Raw genomic sequence first — 22,025 nt, forward strand, 5'->3', positions numbered from 1 at the left:
CTTCTGTAAGCCTTGTCTCAAAACAGATGGCAATGCGAAGTTTTACGCATAACAAAGACACCTCAAACAAAATAAAAATAAAAAAAGACTCAGTTTTCAGAGTCACGAGAGTCTGTAATGCTTCTCAGAAAAAACTGAACGAAGGAAAAAAAAAAAAAAAAAAAATATAATACTCTACAAGCAAGAGTCATGGTCTAACAGTCATAACACATTTATTCACATGATCAGTATCAAATATGTAGATCAGACGTGTATATTTTGTTCTGAATTTTCTTTTCCAATAGTTCAGCAAAAATGACATAAGAGAAGACATTTATCTGACAGGAGTGATGATCAGTGGAGCTGAGTTTTTACCTTTATGATTAAGATGGGGGCTGAAGTATGGATAGAGTTTCTCAGTGAAAGACTGACCAGTGAAAGAGTAGATATGAGTACTGGCCTCTACATCATAGAAGGAGACCAGACCCTCCTCATAATCCACAAACACCCCCACCCTCTGGGGCTTCTGTCTCAGAAAGAGGAGCACATCAGGATCAGCAAGAGCCTCATATTCATCCCCATTCCTCAGCCATATAGTCCAGTATCCATCCTCAGGGCTTAGTGTAATCTTTCCCTTCCTGTTAATGGACTCTCTGGCCACTCCTAAATCCCAGTCAGTCTTCCCCCTGACCTCCACCTCATAGTAAAATCTCCCTGAGGAGAACCCCTCCTTTCCCAGTACATTCCCACATCTATCAAACCTCTCTGGGTTGTCAGGGAGATTCTGTCGTGTGTTTCCACATGTCACTTGTTTTCCATCATCAGACAGGATGAGTTTGGGATGGGCTGTATCAGGATCCAGAGTCACATCCACTGCAGACAATGTAGAGAATTCTCATTTAGTTTTGTGTGTTTTTGTTTGTTTGTGTGTGTGTGTGTGTCATACACTGTGTGCCCAGGAGAAACATTAATGTCTGTTATTCTCTTCAGTAAAACACTACAGCTCTGATGACTCTGAGGGAACTGTACAGAGCTGTTGGTGACTCCATGTCTGACTCACACACACATTTACACTCTCATCAGCAGATCAGTAAAAACATGACAGTGTGATCAAAAGTGATCCAGTGATCCTCAGTACTGGATACTGTACACTCACCTGCATGTAGTCTCCTTCTGCTCTCAATCTCTGAAAACACACAGACAAGATTTAGAGTAAAGATACAGCATTTTATAACTTGGGTTATTATTTTTGTGTTAATAATTTTGTTGTTGGTTCTCACTCTCCCCCTCTATTGACTGTTTTGAGTCAGATTTCCTTTGTTTTGTTACTTCCTTGTTTTCCTGGTTCATTCAGTTAATTAGTCAGTTGTTGCACACTTGTTTTTGTTAATTTAGCCTGCTTTTCTTTGGGCATGAATATCACTGGTTTTCCATGGCCTTTGTCTTGTCTAATCTGAACTTACCCTGATGGATCTAAGTAAGTCTAAGAGTTACATTGAATTCTGTGTGAAATCTCCCTTGTTCTTGTTCTTCTTCAGGTTCTTGTTCCTGAGCCTCTGTTCTCTGGTCTGGGGGCTACTCCAGAAAGAGGGTTTAGTGAAAACTCAGAGTTAGTAAACTCAGAGTAAGTAGTAAACCTCCTAATAGAAGAACCCTATGGATTAATTCTCCAGTCAATACAAAGCCATAAGGCTCTTCTATTAGGAGGTCTATTACTTGTTCTGAGTTAACAAACTAAACCCGCTTTCTGGAATAGCCCCACAGTTTTTGTTAAATAAATACTGATTCTTAACACACATCCAGTCGCTAATCCAATTTGTGACAGTTAAAATGGCTTGAGTAGAATTATATACATTTGACCAATATTGTCGTGAATTTCAATCAGACCTGGTGGACAATTTGACCATAATTTCATGACACAAAAAACTCCATTGTTAGACAAAACAAAACAACAATAACAACAACAATAACAACAAAAAAAAACAGATTGACGTTACATGAATTTAGGTAAAACTGAAATAGGTAGTACACTGATGGTCATGACTGTGTCCAGTACAGTCATACTGCCACTCAAAAATACCAGTTTCACCACTTTCTAAGAATCAGTACATTGGCTTCGACTCAGTCAAAAGGGTGATACCATTGAATACTTCTGTTTCTGGTTTTATATGAATAAGGTGATGAAAACATTCCATTACTTCTAACTTTATTCAAGGACATGACATTTCATTTCTAAAAATCTGAGAAAGTAATAAAAAAAACAGACAAAAATTCTCTTTATTTTCTAATCTGGGCTTTTTGGAATGACAGAGAATTAATAGTATTACAAACAAGGTTGTATTCAGTAAACATCCAGAATCCCAAACGATGGATAAGATAACATGTAAACAATTAAGAAATAAATGCATAATATTTTTATCCTTTGTGTTTGTGAGTATATAAAGAATTTTTTTAGGTCTAGCATAACTCCTCTGGCTTTAAATATGTTGCTATGGCTAACAGAAACATGTTAGTAGTTCTATTCCAGGCATGTGTTTTCTTCCTTTATTTCTAAATGATAAATTGACTAATTAGTGAAATGTGTGGTGTGAAAACTCTCCCTGTTTTACTCCTTTTACTCCCCTCATACAGAATAAGACTGTCACGATATCACCAGGAAGCCGGACGCAAGTGCAGAGATGTTAGTATTTTAATGAAAACCAGGCGAGTACAAATAAACACAAATTCCAACACAGGGTGGAAAACAAACAAGAAAGCAACACAGAATAATACTAGGAATGTCCACACAGGTTTCAGAGCACTCAGAATACACATCGGGTGAATGTAGACTTCGCAACGAAGGAGAGAAACAGTGACGTTAATAAAGAGTGGGGAATCAGGGAAAATAAAAATGAACACAGGTGATGAAGGGACAGGCCGATGATTAGTAAACCGACGACGCCGATCGCTGAATGGCTGGAGTCGGTGCGGGAGGAGACGAGGTCGTTACAAAGACAGCGTAATATTTACATCTGTTACACATTAAAATAAGACATTGTGATGATTATGGACTATAAAGCACTGACCTTTCTCACACTCTCTCCCGACTTCCTCTCGGAATTTTTTCTCCAGCTGTTCCAGAGTTTTCCTCAGAGTGTCCACACACAGACGGGGGTGAATATTGATGTCAGTGGAGTGTGTGGTGTGTGGAGGGCTGCACAGTGTTGGGTAAACCTACAGTCCAGCAGGAGAGAGGAGAAATCTCTCAGCATGGGGAGTCTTGTCCTGTCATGTGTTGCATTGTCATTGAACAGAGAGAGGGACACTGACCTGTAGGAGGTGGAGGTGATCTTCACAGTGGGAGAGCTGCTCCAGCTCAGTGTCTCTCCTCTTCAGCTCAGTGATCTCCTGCTCCAGCTCTTTAATGAGACCTTCAGCCTGTCTCTCTGCTGCTTTCTGTTTCTCCTCCATCAGCTCAATCAGCTCAGCCCGACTTCTCTCAATACAGCCAATCAGAGACCTGAACACCTCCACACTGTCTGCTATCTGTCTCTCTGTGTTTGTCTAATAGAACACAACAATATACATTCATAACTATCATTACATTTATACTTTGATGTTAAAATGAACAACAAAATAACTCACTGAATTAACATATTGAGTAAAGCATGTCTCTTAAGAAAAGACATTTAACTTTTTTCACTTATAGTAAACTGTTCAGAACTGACTTTGCTAAGCTGTACTGAGTGTCTGATCTCTTTAATCTTCTTCAGTTTGTCCTGGATCATCTGCTGCACTTCTGTCTGTGTTTTCCCCAGCTGAGACTGTGGACAAAGAGAAACACTTACAAATTTCACAAATGTTTACTGTTCATATTGACAGAAATATTACATGTTTAAAACAAACACTGTCTGCTCCACTGAGTAAAATAGGCATTTAAAACAGCTTCACAGGTGTCCAAACGTGTATGCTGTATGATGTAATATTATCTAACAACCTAAAAATCTAATCATTCAAATCTCTATGTCTGTAATATTTGTCACCTTCCTCTGCTCATTCTCCTCCTCTAGAGGAACAGTGTTATGAGTCTTGTGGTCTCCCTCAGTACAGAACTGACACACACGTGTCTGGTCATCTCTACAGAACAGCTCCAGGGGTCTCTCATGTTTCTGACATATATAGTCCTCCAGGTTCTCCACAGGATTTATCAGTCTGTGTTTTTTCAGTTTTGCTGCAGTTTTATGGGGCTCCAGGTGAGTCTGACAGTAACTCAACCCACAGTCCAGACAGGACATCACAGCCTTCAGTTTCCCACCAGTACAGGTATCACAGGACACTTCTCCAGGTTTGACTGGATCTCCCCTCCTTTTAAAATGATCTACAACTTCTCTAAATGCTCTATTAATTTTGAGCTCGGGTCTCATATTAAACTGCTCCTTACAGAGTGGACACAGGCAGTGTGGAGTGCTGTCCCAGTGTTTATTGAGACAGGTCATACAGAAGTTGTGACCACATGGAGTGGAGACAGGATCAGTGAACACATCCAGACAGACAGGACACAGGAACTGATCTTCAGAGAGGAGACTGCTAGAGGAAGCCATGTCTGCGTACATAATCACAAGGACATCACAAAAAGTTTTTATGATGTCAGGTCATCTGTGCACTGAAGAAAATTAGCTCTGTAATTGAAGCTTTTTACATAAAACATTGACAGTATTCTCAGATCCATATGTTTCATAAAACAAATTAATTTTACAGTGCCCCCCCCCCCCACCCCCCAACCCAGGAGGCTTTTCTAACGCTTAGGTTTCTGTTCTACAGTTTTACTTTCTCTTCAGCAAGGTGACAATATTAAGTCCCTCCCTCCTCAACACTGTAGGTTAAATAGGAATTATATGACCACTGACCTATAATACAGTCTTTGTGCAAAGATGTCACTGTAAGCCCTAAGACAGACTCATACATCATTACAGTCACTGGTCACTACATTACATCATCACTATCTTTTCACTTTTTAGGTCTAACTGACAATGGCTACACAGCTTTGACTGTGGCCTTGACTCCAAACAAAACAAAGTAAAATAAAACAAGTTGTGGACAATCAACATACAAGCCAGAATGAAATTTACAGTGATGGGAGAAACTAATTTATGATCTAAGGTAATCCAAATTTCAGGAGATTACTGTTGAAAATCCTCACTAGTTTTAAATCTAGAAATGACTATGAAAAGAGTCACTATGACCCTGTTAGTTCAGGAGCACAGGGCTACTGTTTAAAATTTTACTGTGTAAGAATTTCTTCTGCTACCAGTGCACAAAGATCTTATTGTTTATTTATTTATTTATTTATTTATTTTTTTTTTTTTTTTAGGAAAATCAGCTATGAGACTCAGGTGTTATAATACCTCTGTACAAGCATAATTCTGGTGTCCTTTTAAACTGATTTGCTGACTTTGTCATTGGCTCATCCTCAGTTTGACTCTCTGTATGACATCAAGCTCCAACAAATTTACTCAGTCAAATGTTTTTTTCACTCACTGTGCTGGAGTCTGTGCCCAAAGATTAAATAAAAGTGATTTTCAAAAAAGTCATAAAATAAAGTTCTCCCAACTGTAAGGAAGCAGGAATCATAATGCAATAGTAGGACAAGAAAATGACTGATTAAAAGGGCTCATAGCATAGACAATATAAAATAAATGTGTAACTCAACATTTCAGAACAAACTGGTTAGACAAGTGTGTTCGGTTTACAGGAAACTTAAGTTAAGTTTCCGTGATTGCGCACACACACACTGTGAACAGTGAGCAGTGAATTTGTCTCTGCATTTAACCCATCCAACACACCAGTAGTGAACACACACCAGACACGGGAGCAGTGGGTAGCATTCCTTGCGCCTGGGGAGCATTAGGGTTAGGTGCCTTGCTCAAGGGCACACAGCCGTGGATGCTGGGCCTGGAAATCGAACCGGCAACCCTCCAGTCACAGGCCCGGTTCTCTACCCTTTAGACCACAGCTGCCCAATAAAGCTTCAAAGCTAACCAAATAAAAACTGCTCAGGTAGTATTTAAAACACATAGTCAGAGTATTTAATGAAAATATTCCCACTTCCGGTGACCTGTCAGACAGAAACTGTTTAAACTATTTCTCTTTGTGAAGCAGATTTCTGTAACAGACTTTTTTCCAGCCGTGATGTAAAACAACTGATTCTGTAATTAGACACTCATCAGGACTTTGATTTACTGAATCAGATGTTCTTGTTCAGTGCTGTAATAAAAGCCTGAATACACTGATACTGTAAATGAAAAGGCTTCTCTGTCTCTAAATTAAAATCTTGTACTAAAATACTTACCTTGTGTTGATAGTTTATATTTCTCTGAATGATGTGCATCCTGTCTCTGAAAGAGATTGTGATACTTTCTTTTTCTGTTGCTGAAGGTTTAAAACAGCACCTGACTGGGTGGAGTTTACTGTGTGTGTTCTTCATTTGGAAAACAGGATTGTCTTCTTATATGACAAAGGTGTAACAGTAAAGCAGGAAGATACATGTGCCATATATTCGACTGGGATAGTTCTGGATAGCTATGGATCTACAGTTCTTTTTAAAGCATTGTCTCAAAATGGTTGACAATGTAAAGTTAGGAGGACACTTCAAATATAACTAAAATAAAAAAAAAGGTTTGTGTCAGTGACTGTTTTCAGAGCAAGGAGAATCTGTAATCCTTATCAGATAAAACTGAACAAATGAAAAAAAAAGCAAAAATGTACTGCATATTTCATACTGTGAATTTATTATATAGATCAACCATATACATTACTGTTCTGAATTTTCTCTTCCAATATTTCAGGAACAAAGACACATGAAAAGACATTTAACTCACAGTGGGCTAGTATTTTTACCTTTATGTTTAAGACCAGGGCTAAAGAATGGATAGAGTTTCTCAGTGAAAGACTGACCAGTGAAAGAGTAGATATGAGAACTGGCCTCCACATCATAAAAAAGGAGACCAGACCCTCCTCATAATCCACAAATACCCCAACCTTCTGGGGCTTCTGTCTCAGAGAGAGGAGGACAGAGGGAGAGTCTAGAGCCTCATACTCATCCCCATTTCTCAGACTTATAGACCAGTATCCGTATATCTCCCTTCTTGTTAATGGACTCTCTGGCCACTCCCAATTCTCAATCAGTCTTCTTCCTGACCTCCACCTCGTAGTAAAATCTCCCTGTGGAGAACCCCTCCTTTCCCAGGACAATTAAATATCTTGAAAACCTCTCTGGGTTGTCAGGGAGATTCTGTCGTGTGTCTCCATATTTCACTTGTTTTCCTTCATCAGACAGGATGATGTGTGTATATGTGTGTGTGTGTGTGTGTGTGTGTGTGTGTGTGTGTGTGAAGCAGGCTTTGGTTCATGATAACTGAGCTCGCTGGTTCATATTCTGTGTGAATCATAGGAAGCCCAGGTATGTGTTTTCTTAATTGGTTTTTAGTTAATTAATTAATCAACAGAGTGTCTGGTGTGAAATGATCCTGTTTTACTCATATTACATCATCTCAGAAATCTATCTAACTTTCTCTTTTTCATTTTCTAAGCATCAAACCACTCTCCTCATAAACATCAAAATTATGAAGGGTGAAAAGAAGATTCATCAATATTTTTTTCAAGTACGACTAACAAGAAATGAAAATGCAAACAATTCAATGGTAATATCTGCCTTTAATTTAAGCAAGATTAAGCTGTCAAAGTTCAGCTGTTTTCAGTCAAGATCATTTCAAATATTATCAGCTCTTCATGCCAGGGCCTTCAATGGCTGCATGGCTGCTACAGATCTATGCAGTAAGCAAAAAAAAAAAAAAAAAAACCCACAAGAGGGCACCAACATATTACAAGGACGGAGGAAACCCACACAGCAAAGGGCATAACTCCACACAGAAAGGACCCTGGCCGCCCAGCTGGGAAATGAACCCGAGACCTTCTTACTGTGAAGCAACAGCACTACCCACTGTGATTCCATGCCGTCCCAAATTGAACCTGCATTACCTAAATATCCGAAGTGACTAGATCCTGAGACTATCTCCTCTGTTGCTCCTTATTTTGATGTGTGTTCTCCTGTGTTCATTTATGCTTGATGTATTATAACCTCAATGTGTGAATTCTGATCCATATCTGTTGCTGAATGAGTGATACAGGTTTGCATTAACATGTTCTGGAGTAAGAAACGTGTAACACAGCACAGTAAGTAAGGAAAAGAGCAAACAAACAACAAAACCCTGTCAGCTAGATTACTACTGCATGAAACATCCAAGTGTATCAATGATTCAAGAATAAAACTGTGAGAGAAAGAGTTTTGTTAATCTTAAACGTTTGTCTAGACTCATCGTACTAAATTTTACAATATCAAAAAAAAGATGAACATAAGTCACAAAATGAATTTGGGGAAAAATTAATTTTGGGGAGATTTTTTTTTCATTTTTTTCTCTGTTATCTGGCAAAGATGTACAAAATGACTAAGAATAAAGAAAAACATTATTTATATTGGTAAATTAGCATCAGTTGTACATTTTCTTGTACAATACTCCAAAATATTACAATAGAGAAAAACAACACAACAACACAAAAAAAAAAAAAAAAATGACTGATGAAAAGACTATCTGACAGGAGTGATGAGCAGTGGAGCAGAGTTTTCACCTCCATCATTAATACAAGGGCTGAAGTATGGATAGAGTTTCTCAGTGAAAGACTGACTAGTGAAAGAGTAGATATGAGAACTGGCCTCCACATCATGAAAGGAGACCAGACCCTCCTCATAATCCACAAACACTCCCACCTTCTGGGGCTTCTGTCTCAGAGAGAGGAGGACACGGGGAGAGTCTAGCGCCTTATATTCATCCCCATTCCTCAGGTATATGGCCCAGTATCCATCCTCAGGGCTTAGTGTAATCTGTCCCTTCCTGTTAATAGACTCTCTGACCACTCCTAAAGTCCACTTAGTCTTCCCCTTGACCTCCACCTCATAGTAAAATCTCCCTGAGGAGAACCCCTCCTTTCCCAGGGCATTCACACATATATCAAACCTCTCTGGGTTGTCAGGGAGATTCTGTCGTCTGTCTGCATGTTTCACTTGTTTTCCATCATCAGAGAGGATGAGCTCAGGATGTGCTGTATCAGGATCCAGAGTCACATCCACTGCACGCAAGTAGAGAATTTTCACTTAATTGTGTGTGTGTGTAGCAGTCTTTGGTTCATGATAACTGAGGTCACACACACATTTACACTCCACATCTCTCATCAGCAGATGCATAAAAACACAACAGTGTTACTGTACACTCACCTGCATGTAGTCTCCTGCTCTCAATTTCTGAAAACACACAGATAAGATTTAGAGAAAAGACACAACATTTCATGACTTAGGCTATGAACTTTGTCATGACTCCAATGAACCTCTCTGAAGATTGCAGGACAGATATTAAAAATATGACTGAATTAATATTCCCAAAGAGCATATTGAATAATTAACTGACTGAACGAAGAATCAATCACTGTGCAGACCTGTTTTTGTTAATCTAGCCTGGTTTTCATTTTTTATAAATACCATTGGTTTTCCATGGTCTTTATCTTGTCTAACCTGACCTTACCCTGATGGATCAAAATAAGTCTTATTTAGAGTTATATTGAATACTGTGTGAACTTGTTCTTGTTTGTCCTCCTGTGCCTCTGTTCTCTGGCCTGACCTTTGTTAAATAAACACTGGTCCTGTACATGCTTCCAGTTTCTTACCCAGTTCATGCTAGTTAAGGTGGTATGAGTGGAATGGTATACATAGTTTTGAATTTCAGTCAACATTAATGGAAAATTTGATTACAATTTCATGACACAAAAACCTCCACTTCTAGTCTAATAGCAGATTGTTGTTAAAGGCATTTAGTGTAGACTGAAAGTGGTTGTAGGGTGATAATCATAAATTGTCCACTGTATAGTCATACTGTCATTTTGGAGAAAAATACCAGTTTCACCACTTTCTAAGAATCAGCACTGTCTAATCAGATGTCAGATGTGCAACATTGCCTTCAGCCTGATTGCTGGTCAACAGATGTCAGGATGGACAATGAGACCACCCATTTTAGATTTTACTTGAGTAAAATGCTGAAAACACTCAATTTCTGCTCATATCACTAAAGGACATGAAGATATTCAGATAAAATGAGAGAAATAAAAGCAGGACCTACCTCTCTTCATCTCTGCCCCTTTCCTCTCAGCAGCTGTAAATAAAATGAATAGCATTCAGAGTAGAATTAATTATATATTCAGTACAGTCCTGTAGAGTACTGAGGTATATCCATTTTTCTTTTGGATATATTATAAATTTCTCTTTAATTTAATAAGTACAAAACTGTAAGATATATCCGAGCCTATGTTAATGTCTGTGCTCTATTCTCTGACTCCAGGTTTCACCTGATGACTAACTGGACAATTTAGTATAATTAGCATCAACCGGACAAAATCAATGAGTTTGTTTCACTTTTATTCATCTTAATTGTATTGTGTTCAGATCCTCAGTATTCAGTAGAATATTAAAACATTTCTGTCCTGATTGAGTTTCTCTCTTCCTCAGGTTTTTCCTATATAATCAAGACTGACTGTTTCAGTGCTGTCTTATTTCACATGATTCTAAAAAAGTTACTAACATGTTGATTTTAAATGGTGTAATATGACAATGAACAGGACTCTCACCTTCATGTACTGTGTTCTTTTCTGAAATAAGACAAATGCAATATTAAACTCATGTACAGGAAAAAAGGATGATTCATGCTAAATATTAATTAGGACAAATGTTGATGTGAGAAATTGAGTTTAAATTGTCTAATACGTCAAATGAAGAGGACACTCACCTTCCAGTAATCTATTCTTTTCACATTCTGAAATGAGACAAAGGGAGCATTAAACTCTTGGACAAGATAAAGTGTCATTAACAGTAGACAAAACCTTCATCAATATTAAATGATCTTATACATGCAGCTAGTTTTTTAGAGACAATAATTCAGCTGTGGAATTACCTTGAAAGTTAACATTCTGTCTGTGAATGCAGAGAACCAGTGACACGACCACAGTGACAAATATCACAGTGAAAACTGAAACACAGATGACTGTAGTCCTCCATGTGTGAAAAACTTCACCTGAAACACACAGAGACATATGTCTCTCTGGGTTCACCAATCAAATTCTGGGGCAGAAGTTTAGTGATCAGTTTTCCTCCTCATGGGGGGAAATTGACAGAGACCTTCAATATACTCAAAGAGATGCCAGCAGAGACCAAATACAGCCCTGATATCCAGAAGATCTGCAGTGATGTTCAGATGCAGAAATCCCAATAAACTGGTGAGAACAGAATCCTTTATTAGGTTATAATTTTGCTCATCAGGCCCAGAGGGTTGATTGCTGTCGAGTACATGGCTTAGGAAAAAAGAAAAACAGGATTGAACTGGAATTTGTTCAGAGTTTAATTGTTTGAAACTGGCCTTTTTTATTTTGCTTTTTTAAACTTTTGTATTTTTAAAGCAAGCTGTGTTTTATTTATTTTCGAAGTAGGCTACTTTTCATTTAATGACATTTGGGCTATTCATTTCATTTGCGCAAACACAGGGAGCACTCGGACTAGGCCTGCATGGCTATTTATAGCTACTCCATTTCTGAGTAAACATGTCATGTGGATTGTTTCTCCCCTGCACAATCCATCAGTTTGGTGTTTTATTGGAAATAGCAGCCCCCAGTTAAAATAATAAAAGTGTCAACTGTGCTCTTTATCGCAGTAGTTCTATAATTTCATAAATGCGGCAAAACATTGCATTATTGTAATGGAAATGCAAAGTTAAAGTATCATATAATGATAAATAGCCTACTGCAGCCACCTTGTGGTGAAACATGTGAATGACGCTCATTAGACCTATCAGTAATGCTGATGGCTCATTTAGAGTAATAGGCTGTGGAGCCTGCATTTAAGGGGCTCAAATATCTTGTGGCTGCACCCAGACTTTTTTTTTTCATTCTGGCCCAAAATTACTCTTTATATCGTTAAGGTTGCCTACCCCTGATCAGACCAGCATCCAAAAGAGGATTCAGATATCTGTTCATTTGTCTGTTGTGTACATTATAAAGTTAAACAATTTTAAAAAATTCTCTTTTATCATATTTCTTCATAAATATTTAACAAATGTTTCCCGGTTGCATTCTGCAGATCTCTTTGAGTACGGATCTCCCACTGTGTCAGAGCTAAATTTGATTTGGGTCCAATTTTTATGAATTTTTAAAACTTTTCAAAGTAAAAGTAAAACGGAATATTGAAGGAACTGATCCGATTTTACTAGTATTAGACCACACATGAGATCTAGGCATTTTCTCTTTTTAATCTGAGAATTTCACACATTCTCCTAATAAACATTAAAAGAATACTGTGTAAATATGTATATCTCAAACACATTAAAATAAGACTGTGATTAAAATAAGTCATTGTGAAGATTATGGAGCATAAAGCACTGACCTTTCTCACACACTTTCTTCTTTTCCTCATACAATTTTTTCTCCAGCTGTTCCAGAGTTTTCCTCAGAGTGTCCACACACAGATGAGGGTCAATACTGATGTCAGTGGAGTGTGTGGTGTGTGGAGGGCTGCACAGTGTTGGGTAAACCTACAGTCCAGCAGGAGAGAGGAGAAATCTCTCAGCATGGGGAGTCTTGTCCTGTCATGTGCTGCATTGTCATTGAGCAGAGAGAGGGACACTGACCTGTAGGAGGTGGAGGTGATCTTCAGAGTGGGAGAGCTGCTCCAGTTCAGTGTCTCTCCTCTTCAGCTCAGTGATCTCCTGCTCCAGCTCTTTAATGAGACCGTCAGCCTGCCTCTCTGCTGCTTTCTGTTTCTCCTTCATCAGCTCAATCAGCTCAGTCTGACTTCTCTCAATACAGCCAATCAGAGAGCTGAACACCTCCACACTGTCTGCTATCAGTCTCTCTGTGTTTGTCTAATAGAACACAACAATATACATTCATAACTATCATTGTATTTGTACTTACACATTCAAATGAACAACTAAATAACTCACTAAATTAACATCCTGGGTAAAGTATGTCACTTAAAAAAAAACAAAAACCTTTGACTTTTTACACTTAAATAAATTGTTCTGAACCAACTTTGCTGAGCTCTACTGAATGTCTGATCTCTTTAATCTTCTTCAGTTTGTCCTGGATCATCTGCTGAACTTCTGTCTGTGTTTTCCCCAGCTGAGACTGTGGACAGAGAGAGAAACACTCACACAGTTCACAGATTAATATAGATGTGTATTATTCACATTGTAATGTTTATAGTGTAATGCAATATATAACAACTGAAAAATCCAGTCATCCAAATTTCAGTGTTTGTAATGTCTCTCACCTTCCTCTGCTCACTCTCCTCCTCTAGGGGAACAGTGTTGTGAGTCTTGTGGTCTCCCTCAGTACAGAACTGACACACACGTGTCTGGTCATCTCTACAGAACAGCTCCAGGGGTCTGTCATGTTTCTGACATATATAGTCCTCCAGGTTCTCCACAGGATTTATCAGTTTGTGTTTTTTCATTTTTGCTTTAATTTTATGAGGCTCCAGGTGAGTTTCACAGTAACTCAACCCACAGTCCAGACAGGACATCACAGCCTTCAGTTTCTGACCAGTACAGACATCACAGGGCACTTCTCCAGGTTTGATAGCAAGTTCTTCTTTAGGGTCACTAACTTTCAGCTGAACTGTTTTCCTGAACTCAGCCGCCAGTCCAGATATGAAAGTGTTAACGCGAAGCTCAGGTCTTATATTAAACTGCTCCTTACAGAGTGGACACAGGCAGTGTGGAGTGCTGTCCCAGTGTTTATTGAGACAGGTCATACAGAAGTTGTGACCACATGGAGTAGAGACAGGGTCAGTGAACACATCCAGACAGACAGAACACAGGAACTCATCTTCAGACAGGAGACTGCTGGAGGAAGCCATGTCTGTCTAAACAAAAAAATGTCATCATTAAAATTGTTCCTGATATCAGGTGATCCATGTTCACTCTGTACTCACAATAACCATCTAAGCAAAACTGTTTTTTAAAGGCTTTTGATAAATATTTACAAACTATCAAATGAAATATGTATTTGATCTATGTAACTATTTTATCTCCAAAACAAAAGCCTCTCTCTCTCTCTCTTTTTCTCTGTCTCTCTCACGTACACACACACACACACACACACACACACACACACACACACACAGATGTATATTTACTCACTCTTTTTCCCCCTTATTCCTCTGTATCTGAATTCTCTCTCTCCTGAACAAATCAGTGGTAATAATCCATGTTGATCACTGTGGAGCAGAAGATTCTTCTGGAGTTAATGCTGAGTAGGAACAAGTTCCTGATCTCCAGTTTAACTTTCACTTCAGCACAGCGAGAAGCTAAGCTTTAAGCTCCTCCCTCCTCACTCCTGCAGCTTACATAAGTCTGTGGCCATGAGAACTTTGTGATTGGTTGGTTTATGACGTCACTCAACTGTAATTCCGTACTCACACTCAGGGTGTCCCTCTTCACTCACACAAAGTGTCAGTAATCATTAGTGAGTAAACATTAAGAGTATCTATTGATAACATAGCTTTTACTCACTCATGTTCAATCATACAAGAAAGACATTCTAGGTAGCAAGGTGGTATTGATTTGACTTTGATGTATGGTCAAAAGCGCTGATTTATGGTCATTGTTGAAAAGCAAACACTGGAGCAAGAATGATAATTGCTTCGCTTTTCTACATGGCAAATGTGATGTTGATTAATATTTATTCTAAAATGATATTTGGTGAGTGTTTCCACATTGCGAAGGCAATATTGGGTCTACTTTGATGTCTGGTAAAGGTTTCAGCATTGAAAGGATACATGTCTAAAGACCACTTATCAATATTAATGTAAAGGGAGGTTTTCTACATTGAGAAGATATTAATAAAGGTTTGATGCTCTACCTTAGTGATGGCTAAATCTAGTAGAAACAACACTGATTAAACATCAGGCAAAACCATTGAATCATTATTTATATTTGATCGATGTCCAGTGTGGATCTAGCACTGATCTCACTCCCTGTATTTACCATCTATTCAACATGATAGAATAAACCATGTCCAACACTGATGTCAGCTCTGATTCAACACTTAAATACTGCACTCACCCAGGGCTGAATAATCATTGTTCTAATGCTGAGATTTGTTTTGTATTGTGTATTAAAACAGCCTTGATTCAGTGATATAAGGTTCCCAACACTGACAGCACGATGTAGCTGAAACACTATTGACTGGATTTGCCTTTCACCCCCTATTCACATCGTTTACTGGTGTCCAGTTGTCTGGTACGGGTGGGAAGATGGCTGTCTTGCCGTTGCAGCAGCAGGTCTCGTGAATTCGTGCAGGAACAGTAGAGGCACAACAGGGGAACACAAGCATGAGGGAACTGGGCCCCACTAAATGGAGTGAACAGAAGATCAAAGTCAAATCTAATCAGTGTTGTCTTCTACATTTGCTGTCTGTGCTGGCTTGCTTTCAAATGATATCAGTTATGGCACAACTACTGATTCACAATTATTTCAACAGCCGTGAGTGACTGTAATACTTAAGTGTTGAAATGACACTGATTCAGTGTTGGACATTGTTTGGTTTTCCATGTTAAATAAATAAATCTCCAATATAACAAACAAGATCAATGCTAAATGAGCACTTGAGATCCGTCAGACGTTGATACAATACTTTTGCCTGATAACTAATCAACATTGTTTCAAAAACACTTTACTGTCTGAGAAGCAAGAGGAGGTGCAAACAAAAACGAAAATGCAAACAATTCAATGACAATATCTGTCTTTAATTTAAGAAACACAAACATGTCACAGTTTAACTGTTTCTGTCGAAAAGATTTGAAATATTATCAGCGTTTTCTGCCAGGGCCTTAAATGCTGAAGATGTATGCAGTTCTCCCAAACCATCACAAGAGGGCACCAACATATTTGAAGTGTCTAGAATATACAGATACAGGTTTGCTTTAACATGTTCTGGAGTAGGAAATGTGTAACACACACACACATACACACACACACACACACACAGAGTTGAATTTCCAATTCACCAATATACAGCACAGTAAATAGACAAAAGAGTAAACAAACAAACAAAATGGCAAAGGGAGAGTCTAGAGCCTCATACTCATCCCCATTCCTCAGCCATATGGTCCAGTATCCATCCTCAGGGCTTAATGTAATCTTTCCCTTCCTGTTAATTGACTCTCTGGCCACTCCTAAAGTCCACTTAGTCTTCCCCCTGACCTCCACCTCATAGTAAAATCTCCCTGAGGAGAACCCCTCTTTCCCCAGGACACAGGGACATCTATCAAACCTCTCTGGGTTGTCAGGGAAATTCTGTCGTGTGTTTCCATGTTCCACTTGTTTTCCATCATCAGACAGGATGAGTTTGGGATGTGCTGTATCAGGATCCAGAGTCACATCCACTGTAGACAATGTAGAGAATTCTCATTTAGTTTTGTGTGTTTTTGAGTCTGTGTGTGTGTGTGTGTCTATGATAACTGAGGTCACTGGTTCATATTCTGTGTGAATCATACACTGTGTGTCCAGGAGAAACATTAATGTCTGTTATTCTCTTCAGTAAAACACTACAGCTCAGATGACTCTGAGTGAACTGTACAGAGCTGTTGGTGACTCCATGTCTGACTCACACACACATTTACACTCCACATCTGTCATGAGCAGATCAGTAAAAACATGACAGTGTGATCAAAAGTGATCCAGTGATCCTCAGTACTGGATACTGTACACTCACCTGCATGTAGTCTCCTTCTGCTCTCAATCTCTGAAAACACACAGACAAGATTACGAGTAAAGACACAGCATTTCATGACTTTGATTAATATTTTTGTTGTTAGTCTGTTACTTTTGGACAAAGAGCAGCCTGATAAAGAAGTTTAGTGTCACACCCTGGTTCTGACTCTCCACCTCTACTGGCCATTTTGAGTCAGATCTTTATTTAGTCACTCCCTTGTGTTCTTTGGATAAATATCGCTAGTTTTCCATGGTCTTTGTCTTGTCTAACCTGACCTTGCCTTAATGGATCTAAATAAGAGTCATCTTGAATTCTGTCTGAATACTCCCTTGCTCCTGTACTTGTTCCTGGGTCTCTGTTCTTTGGCCTGACCTTTGTTAAATAAACGCTGGTTCTGCACACACATCCAGTCTCTTATTCAATTTGTGACAGTTTAAAATAACCTGAGTAGAATAGTATACATTTCAGTAATATTGCGGTGAATTTAAATCAGCACAGATAGACAATTGGGTTAAAATTTCATGACATAAACACTTTAGACAAAGAGAAGACAGTTGTTAAATGCATTTAGTGTAAACTGAAACTGATGATTCAGTGATGATCATAACTGTTCACTGCACAGTCATATTGTCACTCACAGTAAAATACTAGTTTCACCACTTTCTAAGAATCAGCTCTGTTTAACCTGATGTCAGTATATTGCATTCACGTTAGTCAAAGGGTGACAGCACTAAACACTCCCATTTCTGATTTCATTTGAATGAGATGATGAAGACATTCAATTATTGCTTTCATTATTCAGGGACAAGATGTTTCATTTTCAAATATCTCAGACGAAACCTTATCTGTAAAGGTCTGAATGACACAGAATTAATAGTATTACAAACAAAGTTGTATTAAGTATACATACAGAATCCTAAGCAGTGTATAAAATAATATTTAAACAATCAAGAAATAAGTAGATAATATTTTTTATCCTTTTTCTTTGAAAGTATTTGAAGGGTTTTTTTCTAGCATTAACTCCACTGGCTTTTAATATGTTTATATTTGTAAATATGATAAATAATTATTAATGATTGGAGTGTGTGGTGTGAAATGACCCTGTTTTACTCCTGTTAGACCATCTAAGAGATCTATGGGACTTTTTCTTTTTCATTAGCTGAGTATCACACCACTCTCCATGTGCAGATTAAAATAAAACAGCATAATGTTTATGTGTCACACACATTAAAGATCAAAAGATGATGATGGACCATAAAGCACTGACCTTTCTCACACTCTCGCCCGACTTCCTCACGGAATTTTTTCTCCAGCTGTTCCAGAGTTTTCCTCAGAGTGTCCACACACAGATGAGGGTCAATACTGATGTCAGTGGAGTGTGTGGTGTGTGGAGGGCTGCACAGTGTTGGGTAAACCTACAGTCCAGCAGGAGAGAGGAGAAATCTCTCAGCATGGGGAGTCTTGTCCTGTCATGTGCTGCATTGTCACTGAACAGAGAGAGGGACACTGACCTGTAGGAGGTGGAGGTGATCTTCAAAGTGGGAGAGCTGCTCCAGCTCAGTGTCTCTCCTCTTCAGCTCAGTGATCTCCTGCTCCAGCTCTTTAATGAGACCTTCAGCCTGCCTCTCTGCTGCTTTCTGTTTCTCCTTCATCAGCCCAATCAGCTCAGCCCGACTTCTCTCAATACAGCCAATCAGAGAACTGAACACCTTCACACTGTCTGCTATCTGTCTCTCCGTGTTTGTCTAATAGAACACAACAATATACATTCATAACTATTACTATATTTTTACTTAAATGTACAAATGAACAACAAAATAACTCACTGAATTAACATCCTGGGTAAAGTATGTCACTAAAAAAAACAACCTTTGACTTTTTACACTTAAATAAATTGTTCTGAACCAACTTTGCTGAGCTCTACTGAGTGTTTGATCTCTTTAATCTTCTTCAGTTTGTCCTGGATCATGTGCTGCACTTCTGTCTGTGTTTTCCCCAGCTGAGACTGTGGACAGAGAGAGAAACACTCAAAAATTTCACAAGCTAATATAGATGTGTACTGTTCACATTGACTGAAACAGTACATATGTTAAAAGAAATACCGTCTCCTCCACAAAGTAAAATAAACATTTAAACAGCTGTGTAAGTGCAAAATGTTCATAGTGTATAATGTAATATTGTCTAAGAATATGAAAATCTAATCGTTCAAATCTCAGCGTTTATCATGTTTGTCACCTTTCTCTCCTCATTCTCCTCCTCTAGGGGAACAGTGTTGTGAGTCTTGTGGTCTCCCTCAGTACAGAACTGACACACACATGTCTGGTCATCTCTGCAGAACAGCTCCAGGGGTCTCTCATGTTTCTGGCATATATAGTCCTCCAGGTTCTCCACAGGATCCATCAGTTTGTGTTTTTTTAGTTTTGCTTTAATTTTTATGAGGCTCCAGGTGAGTTTCACAGTAACTCAACCCACAGTCCAGACAGGACTTCACAGCCTTCAGTTTCTGAGCAGTACAGACATCACAGGACACTTCTCCAGGTTTGACAAGGTCTCCCTTTTTCTTAAAATGATCTACAACTTCTCTAAGTATTGTATTAATTTTGAGCTCAGGTCTTATATTAAACTGCTCCTTACAGAGTGGACACTGGCAGTGCTGGGTGCTGTCCCAGTGTTTATTGAGACAGGTCACACAGAAGTTGTGACCACATGGAGTAGAGACAGGGTCAGTGAACACATCCAGACAGACAGAACACAGGAACTGATCTTCAGACAGGAGACTGCTGGAGGAAGTCATGTCTGTCTAAACAAATACAAGGACATCATAAAAAGTTTATGAAATCAGATAATCTTTGGACTTTGGGAAATCAGCTCTGTATTTACAAAGACCACGTACATAAAACTTTTTAGCAACCTTCTCAGATCAACAGAAACATGCTCCATAAAAGAAATTAATTTCACACTCATCTCACACATGCATTTTCTCTTGTTCTATCTTTTCTTTTCTCTTTCTTTCTGTCTCTCTTTCTCGCTTGCTCTCTCAAACCTCACACACACACACACACACACACACACACACGCACACACACACACACACACACACAGACACACACACACACACACACACACAGACAAAACTTACTCTCTGTTTTGGTTTTCCCCTGTGTTGTCTCTGAATAAATAAGTGGTCGTCCACGTTGATCACTGTAAAAGAGACGACCTTTCTAAATAAATTCACTGGGAAGAAATGGGAAAAAGTTTCTGTTCAACAGTTTTACTTTCTCTTCAACAGAGTGTTATCAATAAGCCCCTCCCTCCTCAGTACTGTACAGTAATAGGATTTATGTCACCACTGACCTGTAATTCAATCTTTGTGCACAAGATGTCACTGTAAGCCCAAAAACAGATTCAGATTGTCACAGTCACTACATAACATTGTCACTATCCTTTCACTTTTTAGGTCTAACTGATAATGACTGCACAGCTTTAACTGTGGCCTAGACTCTAAACAAAACAAAGTAGAATTAACAAGTTGTGGGTGTTATGGGTCCCAGAGATGGGTACTGCAGTAACAAAAAATGATACCTGGATTAAGCAGGTAAAAAAATGAGGACAAGGGACATCTAGGTCATTCCAGATGGTTTCTCTAATTGTTTTATTAAACAACACAAAACAATATAAACACAACACAACACATTTCTGGATGGATGGATGGATGGATGGATGGATGGATGAACTGTAGAGGTTTGACTACTTTCAGTCAAAAGCATTTAAAATATTATCAGTTCTTCATAGGACCCTAAAGTGGTTGCCAAAGATGTTGTCAGTACCCAAAAACAACACAAAAGGGCACTAACATATCAGAAGTGTCTTGATCAAGACTGAACTGCAGTTACCTAAAATACTTGAAGTGACTCGATCCTGAGGCCAGACCTGTGGAAAATTTTCTTCCACTGCTTTATTTCAAAAGAATAATGATGAATATGACTGATTATGTTGTTTTTTGCAGGGATATGACCATGTGAGAAAATACCTGCTGTGTTTAAGAGAAGGGAGACAGTCCAGACTGTGTGTGTGTCTGTTGTGTATAAGAGAAGGGAGACAGTCCAGACTGTGGGTGTGTCTGTTGTGTATAAGAGAAGGGAGACAGTCCAGACTGTGGGTGTGTCTGTTGTGTTTAAGAGAAGGGAGACAGTCCAGACTGTGGGTGTGTCTGTTGTGTTTAAGAGAAGGGAGACAGTCCAGACTGTGGGTGTGTCTGTTGTGTATAAGAGAAGGGAGACAGTCCAGACTGTGGGTGTGTCTGTTGTGTATAAGAGAAGGGAGACAGTCCAGACTGTGGGTGTGTCTGTTGTGTATAAGAGAAGGGAGACAGTCCAGACTGTGGGTGTGTCTGTTGTGTATAAGAGAAGGGAGACAGTCCAGACTGTGGGTGTGTCTGTTGTGTATAAGAGAAGGGAGACAGTCCAGACTGTGGGTGTGTCTGTTGTGTATAAGAGAAGAGAGACAGTCCAGACTGTGGGTGTGTCTGTTGCGTTTAAGAGAAGGTAGACAGTCCAGACTGTGGGTGTGTCTGTTGTGTTTAAGAGAAGAGAGACAGTCCAGACTGTGGGTGTGTCTGTGTTTAAGAGAAGAGAGACAGTCCAGACTGTGGGTGTGTCTGTTGTGTATAAGAGAAGGGAGACAGTCCAGACTGTGGGTGTGTCTGTGTATAAGAGAAGGGAGACAGTCCAGACTGTGGGTGTGTCTGCTGCACATATCCACTGTCAGGACTCTTATAAATGAGGAACAGGGCCTGGTATGAACCAGTCAAACATTATAATGATACATATTTAAAACAGAGTTTGTAATAACCAGAGAATTCCTGTTTGAAATGAAAATATCACTATTACACTCTCACCACATCTGGTGTTATTGGAAGTAAGACTGAATTTCAGTTTTAAAAGGGAAAAAAATATGAACATATATTTATATACATTGAAATTTACATTTTACAATTAATCAAGAGATATTCCTCATTAATATAATATTTGGGAGTAGACATTTAAATTGATCTGTAATATCATAAGCAAATGATGCTTTTTTAATTTAATTCCTTTATGAATTACCATAGTTTGAAGAATTCTGAACAATGCTTTCAGCCCGTCTAGTGTTCAGTAGGTGATTTATAATTTTTTAATGGGGGGGTGGGGGTGGGGGTGGCC

The 22,025-nt window shown here is 38.8% G+C and overlaps 2 protein-coding genes and 1 pseudogene across 5 annotated transcripts; all 3 read right to left on the reverse strand.

Moving 5' to 3' along the window:
* Positions 1–313: 313 nt before the first annotated feature.
* LOC115815814 (zinc-binding protein A33-like) lies at positions 314–4,571 on the reverse strand. Its single transcript, XM_030778830.1, has 5 exons — positions 4,002–4,571; positions 3,673–3,782; positions 3,289–3,508; positions 3,045–3,192; positions 314–873 (listed from the first exon to the last, which is right to left on the reverse strand). Exons 1-5 carry the CDS (start codon positions 4,569–4,571, stop codon positions 314–316), a joined length of 1,608 nt encoding a protein of 535 aa, XP_030634690.1.
* Positions 4,572–8,602: 4,031 nt separating this feature from the next.
* On the reverse strand, positions 8,603–13,966 carry LOC115815807 (E3 ubiquitin-protein ligase TRIM39-like). Of its 4 annotated transcripts, none has more exons than XM_030778822.1 (6): positions 13,379–13,966; positions 13,138–13,233; positions 12,735–12,968; positions 12,502–12,638; positions 10,839–10,855; positions 8,603–9,165 (listed from the first exon to the last, which is right to left on the reverse strand). In XM_030778822.1, the coding sequence occupies exons 1-6, from the start codon at positions 13,964–13,966 to the stop codon at positions 8,603–8,605; spliced, it is 1,635 nt and encodes a 544-aa protein (XP_030634682.1). The 4 variants fall into 4 exon arrangements, with proteins under 4 accessions (XP_030634682.1, XP_030634684.1, XP_030634683.1 ...); XM_030778824.1 differs by lacking the exon at positions 10,839–10,855 and adding an exon at positions 10,107–10,118 and having other exon boundaries at positions 12,500–12,638; XM_030778823.1 differs by lacking the exon at positions 10,839–10,855 and adding an exon at positions 12,375–12,377 and having other exon boundaries at positions 12,491–12,638.
* A 1,350-nt stretch (positions 13,967–15,316) lies between these two features.
* LOC115814061 (E3 ubiquitin-protein ligase TRIM39-like) lies at positions 15,317–19,618 on the reverse strand (annotated as a pseudogene).
* Between the last annotated feature and the right edge of the window lie 2,407 nt (positions 19,619–22,025).

This window comes from Chanos chanos, chromosome 6, assembly GCF_902362185.1.
Source record: "Chanos chanos chromosome 6, fChaCha1.1, whole genome shotgun sequence".
NCBI classification, from domain to species: Eukaryota; Metazoa; Chordata; class Actinopteri; order Gonorynchiformes; family Chanidae; genus Chanos; species Chanos chanos.

Excerpts from the sequence above, each read along its gene's own strand:
- LOC115815814 (XM_030778830.1), bottom strand. The coding sequence starts at position 4,571 with ATGTACGCAGACATGGCTTCCTCTAGCAGTCTCCTCTCTGAAGATCAG. Across the intron at positions 3,783-4,001 it reads AGGAGAATGAGCAGAGGAAG|TCTCAGCTGGGGAAAACACA; the intron begins GTGACAAATATT and ends CTTTGTCCACAG. Across the intron at positions 3,509-3,672 it reads AGCAAAGTCAGTTCTGAACA|ACAGATAGCAGACAGTGTGG; the intron begins GTTTACTATAAG and ends AAACACAGAGAG.
- LOC115815807 (XM_030778822.1), bottom strand. The coding sequence starts at position 13,966 with ATGGCTTCCTCCAGCAGTCTCCTGTCTGAAGATGAGTTCCTGTGTTCT. Across the intron at positions 12,969-13,137 it reads ATTCAGTAGAGCTCAGCAAA|ACAAACACAGAGAGACTGAT; the intron begins GTTGGTTCAGAA and ends GTGTTCTATTAG. Across the intron at positions 12,639-12,734 it reads ATCACCTCCACCTCCTACAG|GTTTACCCAACACTGTGCAG; the intron begins GTCAGTGTCCCT and ends GCTGGACTGTAG.